At 44.5% G+C, this 14,843-nt stretch overlaps 2 protein-coding genes across 8 annotated transcripts in view; one reads left to right on the top strand and one right to left on the bottom strand.

The window, feature by feature from the left end:
• Window positions 1-879: 879 nt before the first annotated feature.
• HARBI1 (harbinger transposase derived 1) lies at window positions 880-7,685 on the bottom strand. Of its 3 annotated transcripts, none has more exons than XM_067557659.1 (3): window positions 7,437-7,685; window positions 4,608-5,340; window positions 880-3,643 (listed from the first exon to the last, which is right to left on the bottom strand). In XM_067557659.1, the coding sequence occupies exons 2-3, from the start codon at window positions 5,275-5,277 to the stop codon at window positions 3,267-3,269; spliced, it is 1,047 nt and encodes a 348-aa protein (XP_067413760.1). In that variant the 5' UTR covers window positions 5,278-5,340; window positions 7,437-7,685; the 3' UTR covers window positions 880-3,266. The 3 variants fall into 3 exon arrangements, with proteins under 3 accessions (XP_067413760.1, XP_067413758.1, XP_067413759.1); XM_067557657.1 differs by having other exon boundaries at window positions 4,608-5,424; XM_067557658.1 differs by lacking the exon at window positions 7,437-7,685 and having other exon boundaries at window positions 4,608-5,989.
• A 104-nt stretch (window positions 7,686-7,789) lies between these two features.
• The window catches only part of ATG13 (autophagy related 13), a 46,576-nt gene continuing 39,522 nt past the window's right edge, over window positions 7,790-14,843 (top strand). For 2 of the 5 annotated variants that reach the window (XM_067557651.1, XM_067557652.1), the window contains exon 1: window positions 7,792-8,573. The gene's annotated coding sequence lies outside the window, so the exon portion shown is untranslated. Of the gene's footprint in view, window positions 8,574-14,843 lie in introns of all 5 variants that reach the window. The other 3 variants (XM_067557653.1, XM_067557655.1, XM_067557656.1) reach the window with 2 other exon arrangements.

Here is a 14,843-nt window from a genome sequence, read left to right on the forward strand (position 1 = left end):
TAATCACACTTACTTGTTTTGTTGTTATTTCTGGCAGTGTGGTTGCTATATGGTGGATCACTGTCTGTGTGCCCATTGCTTGCCACATATATGTGCTTATTTACAAAGTGCTTTTGCTGAATGGTCTGAATAAAGTATAATTACTAAAGCAATAACTCCAAGCACACCGATTAATAAAATCTATCCAACTTCCTATTATCTGTCTCCCCCCACAACCAATATTCAGCTCCATCTAGCCTCCCTCTCAATCATCCAGCAATTCAGAACCATCCAATCCCTTTATTACCAAGCCCCAGAGATTCAGATCTATCCAGTGTTCCTATCATCTCTTCTGGCCATTCCAATTTACCAAAGTTCCCCATATCTCACCACACTGCAATTCCAATCCCTCAGACTTCTCAGTAAACATTTCTATTCCCAAACCCACAGATAAAATCCATCAAACCTCTCCATAATATCCAATTGGTTGTTGTTGTTGCTTCTGGGGTCATTTATCCAGCTATATTGGCTATAAAAACATGCTATTGCTTGTACCTTTTGGAAATTTTCTTTCTTAATGACCTTCCAGGACATGCAGGGGATTGGATTAGATGACCTGCGGTCCCTTCCAATCATAATCTTCTATGATCCTGTTCTTGGAATTTTGCACTTTCACTCCTTATCATTAAGACTACCCACCTATAAACAGGAATTTGATTTCTTAAGAGTTCACTTGTTTTCCGCTGCAGTCTTCCCCCACCTGCAGCTACAATCTTTATAGTGGGTGACACTGCAGTGGGTGTTATAGCAATAGCATCCAGGTAGAATGTCACAAACTGGATCATTGCAACTTCAGAAGCACCTGAAAATCAGGATAAGGCTCTGAAACTGTCCAAAGAGACATGAGTCTCCCAGGACATTCCTGTGGCTCAATCAAGTTCCCCATTAGGTGGTGCTACCAGAGAAATGGGTTGGTAGCCTCTTCTCTCAGCAGTGAAAGGAACATAACTCCACACCTTTCTAATGGTTCATTACTTTAAATTAAAAATATGTGCCTCATTTCTAGTCTGACTTGATTTAGCTTCAGCTTCATCATTGGATCTCATTATGCCTTTGTCTGTTAGATTACAGAATTACTATCAGAAATCTTCTACTTATACCTTCTCTTGAGTAAACTAAATAAATACAACTTCTTAAATCTCTCACTATCAGGCATGTTTTCCAAACTTCCCTCTTTTACCCTGGTGGCCTAAAGATTGATATGGAAAGGAAAAGAAATTATTAAATAAATAAGCTAACAGAAGGAAACAGAAAGATTAAAGTGCAGATAAAGATAGCATCATAGGAGAGTTAATTAAAATGAGGATTAATTTAATTTAGAGAAGCAAAAAAACTTTATTATTAATTATTTATAATTTATTAGTCACAGACAATGTGCTTGGTGCTCTATAAAACACAAATGTCAGCTCTGAAGAGGAAGATAAAAACAGAGAAGTCAGGATGCATTGGGGGCCCAGAGGAAGCAATAATATAGATTTTTTTTTTTAATCTTAACTCATCTGTGGATATCTGAGGAAGTGAGTCTCAAGAGGAACTGAACATAGGAAGGAAAGTAACTTGGCACACTAGGTTGAGGAGGATTTTCCATGCATATGGATCAGTGTGGAAATACTCAAAGACTAGAATAAGAGTAGAAGATGAAGAGGGCCTCAAGGCTAGCATCACTAGTAGAGTGGGAGAGAAGGGATGCAATCAGAGATTCTTTAAAGAGATATTTTTAAGATAAAACTCATAGACAGTGTTGTAGATGGAATTTTATTAATTATATGTTAAGTTAGAGAGATCCAGCATCTTGGAACTAGAGGACAGCTCACCAAGACATGTCTCCTAATAAAAAGCAATGGTCTAGTGGGTAATACAAAATCTTTTCATTTTCCCTAGCCACGATGGGCATTGACATTGACTTCTGTAGCCTCAAACTCAGACTCCACCAAACTAAGAATTCCGAGATCTGATCTGAGAGATGGCTGTGCTACCATTGTGTCAAAATCTTTGCAGGAGTCACCAAATTTCATTAGAACATTGCATAAATGAAATTAAAATCACTACCCTGCTAAAGGATAGAACATCTTCCAGAAATAAGCTTCCCAAGACTACGTTGTCACACTGATGTTCAGCAAAAGTCTTGGAAAAGAATTTACTTTACATGAATCCAAAGGAAAGAAAGAACACTATTGGGACACTTGAAACTTCAACTCCTTTTTAAAAGGTATCACGTGCCCATGAAAGTCCTATACATTGAAGTACTCTGTTTATCTACAGGACAGATACTCCAAGGATAATGACAATCTTCCCATCCCATGCCTCAATACTGACCTACAGAGATTACCGCTGGTGGTGCAATTTATGTGGCCCAGTCAATCTCTGCTAGGCAACTGTGATAGTGGTAGATGACTGTCCAGTGGAACAAGACTTAGACATACCAACTTATTTCTCAAAAACTACCAAGTACCTGATGCAACCAGTTATGGCCTAACTTTTCCCCAATTTGCCATATTAGATTTATGTTCCTGACGGGATGGATTTTCAGATCTCAGCTGCCACTTGGGCACCTGCAAACACCTTTAAGTACCCTGAAAAAATCTGGGGCCAATGGGTTTTGTGAATACAAATTTTAACACTTGTGTGGGTACTGGTGTCAGAATAATGAAAAGATGTGCACAGACATTTAGCAAGGATATTAAGCAAGTGTTTGCATCTGCAAATTGCAGATACATGTAAATGCATACATACTTTTGCATATGCACAAGCAGATGCTGGGTAAGTGCCCAGCTGGAAATTTATTTTACAGGGCTTGAAAAAATGTTTGAAACTGATTAATGATGTATGCTACAGGCCACTGTAATACTCACAAAGTGACAGTTTTGTAGTTCTCATATTATTTTTTGTAATATTTACAGACATTTTAAAAATGTCAGAAGATTGGAAGAGGTGATTTTAGGGGGAAATGATCCCATATTACTGTCCCTGCTCAACTGTCCTCTAGACAAGGTGGGATCTGCACACATTAGGGCATTGAGAATTCAGGGCTCAAAACAACATTTACAAAGGAATCAAGAGTCTGGCAGATGTAAAATATCCCCTAAAACAGTGTGAATGTTTCCCCTTCTTCCCCAACTCCCATGCCTATTTTAGTTTTTCTCTTTACTAACTTAAAGAAGAGGAGAGTGTATTTGCTCCCATATTTTCCTCAGGTCCATCTGTGAAGGTCTCCTTCCCTCAATGTATTAGCTAAAATGAGTAAGCAAAAGCTCACGGCGTATACGACAGGCTTCAGAGTCCAGCGATTCCATTTGCTCATATTCCTCCTCTGGTTGCTCCATCTGTCCTATTGCTGGGGAAGACCACACATCTAGCCCATGTTCAAGCGAAATGTTATGAAGGACACAGCAGGCCAAAATGATGTGGCTAGACTTCTCTGGAGAATACTGGAGGGTGCCTTTGGATCCATCCAGGCAACGGAACCTGGATCGAATGGTCCTGAATGTCTGCTCAATGACATTGTGAGTGGCAGAATGTGCCAGGTTATAACGGTACTCTGCAGTGGTCTCAGGGATATGCAAAGGGGTCATCAGCCATGTGCGGAGAAAAAAGGAGCTGTCACCTGTCAAAGGAAAAAATGAGAGAGCTCACAAACCAGTAGCAACAACAAAGATTTCTGCTCCTCATCCCCAAACTGGGAAGAGTAATTTTAGGCACCTATTGGTAGTCAGCTTCCTTGCATGCTGGGTACAGGCTGACTTCATTGGCTATAAATACAGAATACGGGAGAATCCAAGTAAGAGTGACAGGAATTTAGTTAGATTTACAAATGAAATCAACAAGGAGAAAAATCAAGATATTCCATTTCACCAGAGTAAATTCTGTAAAAGTATGGAAAGGGAGTTTTAGGAGAGTCCAATCAATACACTTAGGCAATGAAATTCAGACATTTGTGCCAGTATAAAGGGCAGAATAGAGAGTTTGTGCAATCCAACCTAGAAAAAATAGGGTAATGACAAGGACAAAACAGAAGGTCAAATGTATACACCCTCAGTAATTACACTGTATGAAACACAGAGCAAGAAATCACTGCTTTTCCAGTCCTTTGTGAGCCAAGAGCCCACCTTGACTCTCAGATCCCAGGTTGAGTTTGCATGACTGTAGTTAGAAAAAGCATTTTCACTTGTAAACTAAGGTCAGCTGGTTTGGTGTTAGAGAGATGATAACAATGGAACCCCAGGTGGACATTTTTGAAAAGTTATTATCAGAGTAGAACCACATTTTAAACCCTCCCTCTCACACATTTTCCATGGAACATGATCCTAAATCACTGTTATCAGATAAGTACATTTGGATAGATGTTCATTTATATGGATTTAGTAAGACAAATTAGAAATACTTAATGTCTTATTTGCCAGTGGAACCAAGAATGACTTAGATGAAAACCAGTTTGGTTGTTTGTTTTAAAAAAGCAAATATGTCAGGGATTTTCACATGAAGAGTCTGTTTTGCTGCCTTTAAGTCAATCACAAAGCAGCCAAAGTACAAGAGACTCTTAGAGGGGACAGCAACTGGAGTTAACTTACCAAGTAGCCAGCCATCTTTGTGCATTCCAGCTTCAAACTGGCTGCTAAGAGCTGCTTGCTGCAGCACAGTGCAGTCCTGCAGGCTGCCTGGCCAATGAGTTTCTGCACTCAGCAGTGCTCCTCTAGCATCGCACACCATCAGGCAGTTTAAAGAATGTAGACCCTTTCGATTCACATAAGATAGGTCCTCGGCATTGGGTGCTTTGATTGCCACATGGGTGCAGTCAATCACCCCTAGCACTCCAGGCATCCCTGCCAGCCCATAGAAGTCATCCTTCAGACTCTGCACAGAGGCTTCATCCTCTGGAAAATGAATGAATTGTGAGGCTCTCTCCACCAGTGCTTCAGTGACATTGGCAACACAGCGGCTCATGGAGGCCTGGCTGATGCCAATGGCATCCCCCATGCGAGTCTGGAAGGAGCCAGAAGTGTAGAAACCTAATGCAGCAAGAATCTGTGTCTCTGGACTGATGGCTCTGGACCGCTGTGTAGGACGAGAGAGGCTGGCTCCCAGCAGATCCACCAGATAGTAAATGAATTGTCGGGGGAAGCCATACATGGACACGAGGTACTCATCGGTGACATCCTCCAGCTTGAAGCGATCTAGTGTCCGGTGTCCTCGGCCATAAAGCAAGAGGTCACAATCAAGAATCGCTATGGGTACAGCCATAGCCAAACCCTAGGTGAGTCCTTGGACCAGCTCTTGTTGCAAATCTTTCCCCAGTGCTGTCACCTGCATTGAAGTGAATTGGATGGAGACTCAGAACTTAGTTTAGGAATTTCAGCCTTTCAGTCCTATTGCCATCTTCATTCTGCCCTGGTTACATAACAGCAGAGTAAGAAACACACACATAAGAGAAACTAGTACAGATAATCTCTTTGTTTAAAAAAAAATTTTTTTTAATTGTTTTTTAAATTTTGGGATCAATTTTAGTGGCAGATGAAAGATGCTCAAGAAATTGAAGCAGTCAGTCCACAGTATGTGCAGAACAGCAGTGTGAGCTTCCCTACCGACTCAGCAGTGTCTAAACCCTTAGCGGAAGGGACTTTCTGCAGGAATGAGAGGGGAGTTCAATCTCCTTGGGTCTTCTGCTACAAATGCCAAAAATGGGGCTAGTAATGGCAGTCCAGTTCTTAGTGGAAAGTTGTTAAAATCACAACAAACTAATCTCACATACATAGTAACCATTTTCAGTCACTACCAGTTTAGGTCTTATTCCAATCAGCAACCTGAAACTACATAATCCACAGGCAATTATCTTATTTCTGCTCTGTCACTGAACCAGTTAAGCAAGTTATATGTGTGTTGTTTCTTTCTGAGCTAGTTTATTTGTGCTTAACCTAAATTGGCCATATCAGGCATGCAGTTTATGTGGCTTATTAGAACAGCAAAATCCAAGAGTTATCATCACCAGAAACTTGTAGAAATAAAACCTGCCCTTCAAACTCAAAGTCACAAGTCTCAGAGTGTGAGTCTATGGGTCTGTTGGAGTCCCCTTTGACTATGCCAGATCACATCAGATGCTACTGTGGGAGCATTAAATACTAGCTAAATGCAAATACATTTTTATATATGACGCATGTGCAGCAAAGTGAACTTCAGGATAGCACCCGAATTTCCAAAGGGATCAATGGCAAATGTAATTGATATTCTATCATATATATCCAGGGCTTTAAAATGTACTATACCCATTCTAGCCAGAGACCAACATGAAAACTAAAGGTCCTCTAGGGGTGCTGAGGCAGACCTTGCTGAGAAACCCAGTGCACCATGCACGCACACACACTTTCTGGGGGCTTGCTGCATGGAGGAGCTGCAGAAGCAACAGAAAGAGTCCATCCTCCACTGCTGATCGGATGAAGTACAGGAGATAGTCTTCTCCTTTCCCCTCTGCATCTTGGAACAATGGGAACTGCCAGACCTGCTCAGACCAATAGTCTATCCTGTCTGGCCAGTTCCAGATGGTTCAGAGAACTATGTTAAGACTCCCATAAGGGAGGACTAAACACTACACTATGCCCACTAGGGAAGTTTCTTTCTGGCCGTAATCAGTTAGTGATTGCTTTAATGTCCTGAAGCATTAATTCATTTTTACTTTATCTGACGTGTTCTCAGTGTGGTCATTAATACACAAACAAATTAGCTGTGAAACAGCTAAGGCCCCTTCCTTTTGTTGGGAGGAGGAGGAAGTGAGCAGATTCCACTCAGGGCTCAACTATAATAATATCCATGTTAGTTTAATACATGGCTCTGTCTTTTAGTGTAGCTGGAAAATAATTGATTTTAGCCACGTCTCCTAAGCATGCTACAGTTTAGCTCTGTCCAAGGGCATTTCACAGTTCAGTGCCACAGATAGGGTCCCATCTATGCCAAAAGACAGAACTGGGGTGTTAACTGTTAGGGAACTAATGTGTTAGATTAGAACCAGGTCCCCTGATATGGATCCCCATGTGGGGGAGTTAATCCCTCAAGCAGCTGCCTCAAGAGGCCCCTCCTGTTACCAGAGGCTTGGTGGCTGGATAAGGGCGGGGGATGTAGAGATGGATGGGAATTAAAGTAAGATTGTGAGAGTGGGTGAGAGTCCTTGGTGGGAGGGAGGCTATAGGTGTAGATGGGGAGGCCATAGGTGTAGATACAGAGGCAAGGGGGGTAGATGGGAAGGCAGGTGGAGGGCTGAAGGGGTCGAGGGAGGGACGGACGAGATGGTAGATGAGGCTGGTGGCGGAAGGACGCTCCTCGGCTGAGCTAAGGGCAGGGGGCGGATTCCCTCCCCTCCCCTCCCCTCCCCGAGCTCTGCCCTCCCTCCCGCGGCCTGGCCCGAGATTTACCCCGCGGTGCGGGGGCAGCGTTGCTCCCCCGTGTCCCCAGCGCCAGGTCCCCGCCCGGCTCTGTGTGAGGTGAGGCGGCGGAGCCCGGACCCGTCCCGCCAGCCCGCACGGCGCGGAGGCTGCCCGTTCCCAGCAGCAGATTCCCCACGAAGCCGGCCTCCGCTCATTCACCGGCCGGAGGCCTCTGGGCCGCGGTCCCCGCACACACTAGCACGGCCGACGGCCCAGGCGGGAACGAGGATGGGAGAGGGGCCGCTCCGGCTCCGTGCGGAAAGTGCCGCGGCGGATGCGCAGGCTACGCTCCTCCCCCCCGGCCGGAGCAGATGAAAACAAACAGCAGCGATGGCGGCGGCGGCGGCGGCTGCAGCGAGGGGGAGCCCGGGGCCCTAGGAGACCGAGTCATCCCCCATCCCGGGGCTCGAACACCGGGGACCCCCTGGCCCGGACAGTGGGGCCCCCAGGGCACTGACGTCCCCCAGGCGTGGAAAGCGCCGCACCAGGGCCCCGAGATCCCCTAGGCACGGCACGGCACGGCCGGGCGCCTCGGGGACCCCCCGGTGGGCGGGTAGCGGCCCCCCAGGCACCAACGCTCCTTCCCGGGGCTAAAAGGCTGAGGCAAGTGGGCAACCGCTCGCCGGCCGGGGGCTGTCTAGGACCAAGAGCCCGCCCCGGATTGAGCCTCCCCCCGAGACGGGCGCCGCGACTGGCTCCTTCTGAGTGAGAGCCCCCGACCCGCGCTGACTGGGCCCGGCTGGGCACCGGCGCCCCGCAGTGAGATCGGGACGGAGACTTCACGGGCTGCGTTGCGAGGAGCCTTCTGGAGCCGCATACCTAGAGCTGGGCCCCGGGGAGAGTCCTCCTTGGGCTAGGCATAAAGAGTGGGACCAAAACCCTGCCAGGCCTGGCCCGGAAGAGAAGAGATGCTAGAAGACTCCACGAGCTGAGAATTGAGGAGACCCTACAACTGAGCCATTACTTGGTCCCCTGACGCAACAAGAAGACCAGTGAAGAAGATCCCTATCCCTGAGGTCCAACTGGGTTTGGCCATGCAGAGAGACTAGGCTCAGCCAGCCCGGTGCCTGCCCCTGGCCCCCCGGCATGAGACCCAGAGCAATCACCTCTGCCTCCTCCTCACAGGTAGGGTGGGAATGGAGGAAAGTACAAAAGGTAGATTCGGTGGCCGACAGTCCCACTGCACCCAGTCTGTGTGGCATTTCTGACCAGAGTGTCAGTCTGTTTTGAGCTTGGAGGCATCCCGTGTACTGGAGCAGATGGGATTGGGAGGAATCATGGTATGGGACCTCAGACTAACTCTTGGATGGGGATGGAGGGAGATCCAGGTCTCCTTCAGCTCATGAAGATGTTGCTTCAGAACTCTCTTTATTACATAGTGGTACAAGTGAGTCTTCATGTGTTGAAAATAATTTTACAGATACATTTTTATGCACTTACAACTTAAAGTGATGAAAAGATTTCAGAGCATTTAGCGTAAAGCCCTAAGTGACTTAAATCAGTAGTCTAGCCTTCAGACAGCAATACTATAGTTGTGGTATAGGAAATCACTTCCATTTTTAAATCTATCTTCAGTTGCTTATTAACATGCTTAAGATGTTTGTTGTTTGGGCTGAAATTTCTGCTTGGTCACTCCAGAAGTGACTTCTTTGGTAAGTTTGGTAACTCACTGGCAGCTAAACAGATTTATTGAAAGATGGTGAAACTGTCAGATGCTTTTTGTTTACTTGAATGATTAACTTGCCAGAGCATGAATGTCAACACTGCAATCAAACAGTCCCTTAGCCTGAGCCTGGTGAGCCTGAGTCAGGTGACATGGGCCAGCTAAGGGAGTTTATTCAGTATAGATATATGCTCAGAGGTCTGTGAGTATTTGGAGCTGGGAATCTAGTTATTGGGGCAGGTTTATATCTACAAGAGTTCAGGGCTTTTACTTGGGGCGAGAGCTGTTCAGGGTTCCCTTCCTGCAGTGAGAGCCTCTCTTGCCTCTTCTGTATGGTTTTAAGATGTCAACTAGTCACATAGTATAACAAAATTAAATAGTGGTATTGCAAGTGTAAATGCTGGGGAGCTGCACTGAGTTGCAGTTGTAAACCAAGAGTGCAGGAGTGTAAAAAGGCCTACCTACCTTTTATTTCTTACGCATTCAGCTGTAGTAATTCTCATTACACGCCAGGCTTTAAAACTCTTTTTCTATTTACTTTCTTTATATGAGCCTCAACCATAAATGAGAATTTATGCTGAAAATGTGACCTGTGCAATTTAACAGTGCTGCCTGTGGACACCTTCTATATTAATGTGCAGCCACATTACACGCAGATTACAGGTATTGGCATTCAACCAGGCTGCTTGAATCAAAATAGAGCATGGTATGCTGGGATTTATAGTTTACGCATATTGGGTGCAACAGTCTCTTCGTCAGATTACCAACAAGGGCCTTTGTTGAACAGTTTTTAGGCATCTCTGACATATATATGAAAAAATGTTTAGATGCCAAACTGTTGGGTACGTCCTAATATTGTTTTAGCTCTATCCATTTCATTAGAGCCCTCATAAGAAAGGGCACGGCTTTAGCCGGAGAAGCAGGGTGTGGAGCTTCTTTGAACACCTGCTTTTGACATCTGTTAGTTGGAGGCAAGGAGAGAAAGACTTGAATTACCACAATTGGGTGAACATGGATATTTGTAAGGGGGGGCAGAAAAGTCATTTGCAGGTAAAAACATAAGGTATGAACACTACTTATATCACTGATGTTAAAAGACAGTAAGGGCAGATCTACACATACATGCTGCAGTGGCGCAGCTGCACCGATGCAGCGCTTAAGTGAAGATGCCCGTATGCCGATGGCAGGCCTTCTCCCATCAGTGTAAGCTACCACCTCTCATGGAGGTGGATTAACATGTCAAAGGTGGAAGCTCTCCCACTGACATAGCATTGTCTCCACCTAGGGTGTGGTGTGTATAACTCAAGGGTGGCCAAACTTGCTGAACCCGCCTTCCTGCTGAGCAAAATCCTTTAGCCCCACCACTCTTCCCCAGGGCAGAAACTCCCCACACCAGTCTGATAGGTGGAGAAGGGGGGGCATAAAGGACTCCTTGAGCTGCACTTTAACTGTAAAAGAGCTGCATGCAGCTCATGAGCCACAGTTTGGCCACCCCTGGGAGGTGTGGATTTTTCATACCCCTGAGTGACATAGTTATACCGATATAAGTCTGTAATGTAGACCTGGCCTACTGATTTGTAGGGGACTACCTGGCTTTGGGGATTTGTAATAGAATCTGGAATCTTTCCCTTGTAGGTCTCTGTTTCAGATGTGACTCAGATCAGTAGTGACTAAAAGTTACTACCATCTGTTGGCTGTTCAGTAGCCTCAGTGAAGTCAATTGGTGGTCTCATTCCTATCACAATAGCTGACCCTATTGCAAAATCTATCATAACAGGCACTTAACTGGGAGCCCTTGTAGGCATTTGAACTACAGGGGTCAAGAACTGAATGGGCATGGTGAGGCCAATCTTCCTTTCCACTTTTAGAGGGGTTCCCTTCAAGTCTGGTCAGGCACCCATTGTGAGGAAGCAAGGTAACTTCTGTGACTAAACAGATGACCTCAGTCTCTAGTGCTGTCTTTCTGGCACTTTTTACCATCAGAGAATTCATTTTAAAAATGGAACAAAGTTACTCATCTTCGTATAGCAAAGTCTCAGCAGGCATGAGCTAATGGTCAGATGCTCCCTACTTAAGTGGAGAGATGCTAATTGTCAAATAACATGCTTTAGACTTGCCAGGACCCAACTTCTGGGATCAGTGTTTCCCCTAAAGTTATAAGCTCCTAACATGAAGCATTGTCCTGTGCGCCTTGCTCCACTTTAAAAGCTTGTGACATCAACTGTTGCATAGAGAACAGGAGCCTGCACTCCGTACTTGGCAGGTAAGTAAAGGAGGAATGGATTTTCAAGTGTTTTGTGAGTGACACATACACCTTGTGAATGACTTGGGCTCTGAGTCAGGATTCTTTTTCTGAGTCAGGATTCTTTACTGTTTATTAAGGTAGATGAAAGGGGGCATCTGCTGGAGCAAGAGGCTATCATGAATTTGATAGCATCTTTTTTTTAAACTAATAACTGCCAAATAGTGAACAAGGAAGTACTTTATTTACATGGTGTCATGAAGGCACGTAGCGTTTATTATTAGTACCCCTTACTTTTTAGTTCATCCTGCTTGAGGGATTATTGTAACAGAAGTCAATGGAGCTGAATAAGATTAGATGGGGGGAGCTAGATAGATATTAATGATTGCCATGTGGAACAGAATGAAAATATATGAAATCTACAACAGATCATTTCAGAAAAGATGAAATTGGGTGGGAGCTAATTAATTTTAGCAAACTATCAGGGCTGGTGGAGGGGAAGGGAGAGAGTTTAGTTTATGCTGAAATGCCTCTAGTAATTCAAACTGTTTGCTATGGGATATAGTTGAAGTGCAAGTAGCATAAATGAGAGTTTGTTGTGGGTTTTTTGAAGAAGAAATTTGTCACTGGAAAAATAAAGTGAAGAGTTTGCAGGAAAGTTCAGAACACAGCTGGACTTTACATCTGTAAATCTGAATATTTCAAGAGGCTCTGATTCAACCGACTCTGAGTCATGAATCCCTGGCTTTACAGAGCAATACAGCTGCTCATTCACTACTAAGAAAATTCAGACACTTGCGCGCCTCTTTCAGTAAATAGAGCACTGAAAAGAAGTTGTGACCAAACATGATCACACATTCATGGATGACATACCTACATACCATATGAATGCTGTGTTGCTGGCATTTAAGGCCCTGTTTATGGAAAGTTTTACCAGCTATATCGTTCTAGTTGTACTGGCATAAATCCTGTGTGGACATTTATTCCAGCATAAGGATGGGGTTGGGTTTTTTTCCCTCCTCCAGTTTATCTTAAATACTTGCCAAGTAACATAAAAGACCCTCTTCTACTGAAATAAGAGCCTCTACGCAGGCACAATACTTGTATCTGTTTAGGTTCCTTCCCAGCGTACCTAGGCCTGTCTCAGTAGTGGCTGTATTTTGGGGTGATCACACAGTAAAGTGGTGAGCCACACACTTTTGCTCTTGTTGGCAGCTGAGTTTAGTAACACATGACATTCCTTATATAATCGTCAGTTCTGTCCTTACACAGGTAACAATGATACTACCCCGCAATCCAAACCGAATAAAGGAATAGCCTCTACTTTGCTCTTAACCCTCCTGATAAGATATTTGAGACAGAGTCTCAGGCTAAGAAAACAACAAAATAAACAGATTAACATTCCATTTTCAACCACCTCATGTAATATGGGGGCTGGTAGTGATCCCTATATGTAGGTTGCCTAGCCGTTTCTATTGCAAAGGATTATTGGGACCTTTTTCTTTGAGAAACTCTTGCCTCCATTGTTTCCAGTAGGTCTTTGATATTTGGCAGGGGAGATTCCCTCTGGCTACAGAAGTGCATTTATCCCATGAGATACTATTCAGATTTGGCTGAGCTATAAAGTATTAAAAATTGCCATTTCCTTTCTCTCACTTGTGTACTTTAGGAAAATTTTGCATGTCAAAAATCACCACATGTTTTGAGGCCAGGGTCATACTGCTGCTGTAGCAGCAGCACACACTGCATTGGGAACGATACCTACTTTCTAGTGTCAGAAGGTCCATTCCCCCACCCCCCAGGGGTTATTTTAAGTGTTATGAGAGCTATCTGAAAGGGGTACGTCCCACCTCTAAAGCATTTCACCAGAGCCCTTCATTTCCCTCTGCCTTCAAAGTCAATCTTTCTAATTTATCTCGATTATATATAAAAGTGCTTCTCATTTTGATAATCTGAGTGTCACCACCCTTCTTGCTGAGCAAAGACTTCCTTCTTGGAGCCCATCTATACTGCTCTTTAATTGGCCAGAGAGGTCATTCTTGAGTTATGCTGAGCATTCCTGTTCCCACTCCTGGGGGTGTTTTATGGTATTTCTGAAGCACTCCCAGTTCCTACCAGAACATGAGAGCTCTGCAAATGGGGGCAGGGTTTTGCTCATTTTAGACAAAAGGATATTAATGGTTGACTTATTATTCCTCTAATGCTGCAGTAAGCAGTGGGGAAAGTGGCTAGAATAAAGAGTTACGTTTTCAAAAATCATAGATTCCTGTATTGATCTGATGTTTAGGGGCCAGAAAGGATTTGGCTCAGATGCCAGGTTTTCTTTCACATTCTTTCCTGCACTACAGGGATGGGATTCCAAGTCCAGCCTGACTGGGTCAGAGGGGAAGAGAGAATCTAGTTCTTCTGGGAGTGGAATTAGTAACTTCTGAAGGAATAGGTCACTGCTCTCTAGTTAATGCTAACTGATTTATACCAATTGTTTTCATATTCGCTCATTAAGTATTAGAACAGTGCTATGCTCAGGTGGAAGACGAATACAAATTTGACCTTCCTTTTCCTCTCTGGTCATTCAGTAGACGGTTCTCTTCCCTCCACACTGAAGAGTAAGATCTGTAGTTGTACTGCAGTAGGCATACCTGTCTGCTAGTTTTAATCTAGTTCACATGGGTAACAGTAGCAGTGAAAATATGACATGAGCTTCAGTGTGGCTAGTGCCCGAGTACAAGTCTGCCGCTGTCCCTGGGTATATGTTCAAGTTCCTAGCCCACATGGGGGCCCATGCCACCATGTCTTCAATGCTAATGTATGTTGCCTGTTCTGGCTAGTTTTAAGGTTGCACAAGTCTGCCTACCCACACTACAACTACACATTAAATTGCAAGGTAGGCTTATATTAAGACCATGTCTACTCTAGCGAGCTGACAGCAGCACAGCTGTACTAATGCTGCTGCGTCACTGTAAGATCGCTTGTGTATCCGCTCTTATGCCGACGGGAGAGAGCTGTCCTGTCGACATCATAAAATCACCTCAACAAGCAGCGGTAGGTTGGCGGGGGAAGGGCTGTGCACATTGCCACTTATGCTGGTGAAATTTATGTATCTCGTGTATATTTTTTTCACATCCCTGAGTGGCATAAGTTTTGCCAACGTGAGTGATGTAGACATGGCCTAAGTGAGTGCTGACCCGCTGCCCCAGCATGGGGCAGTGTAGTGCTGGAGTGGCCTCTTTTCAATTGACGTTTGTAGAGTACTAACTAAAGTATTTGCTTACTATTGTTATGAAGTTGAGATTACGGTGAAGATTGTGGCCACTTGTGGTCATTAAGATCATGCAGCACTTCCTGTGTGAGCAGGATGGTTATCTCCTATGCCCTAGTCAAACTTTAATTTGTGTTATTATGTTCTTCTCCCACACCCTCCCAATGTAGTATCAATCAGATAATATTCTTCTGGTTCTAAATTTTTGTGCAGTGTTGCTGTGTGCTCTTA

Source organism: Emydura macquarii, unplaced genomic scaffold, assembly GCF_026122565.2.
Source record: "Emydura macquarii macquarii isolate MOO-44397 ecotype Brisbane River unplaced genomic scaffold, CSIRO-AGI_Emac_v2 contig_1876, whole genome shotgun sequence".
In the NCBI taxonomy this organism is placed as follows: Eukaryota; Metazoa; Chordata; order Testudines; family Chelidae; genus Emydura; species Emydura macquarii.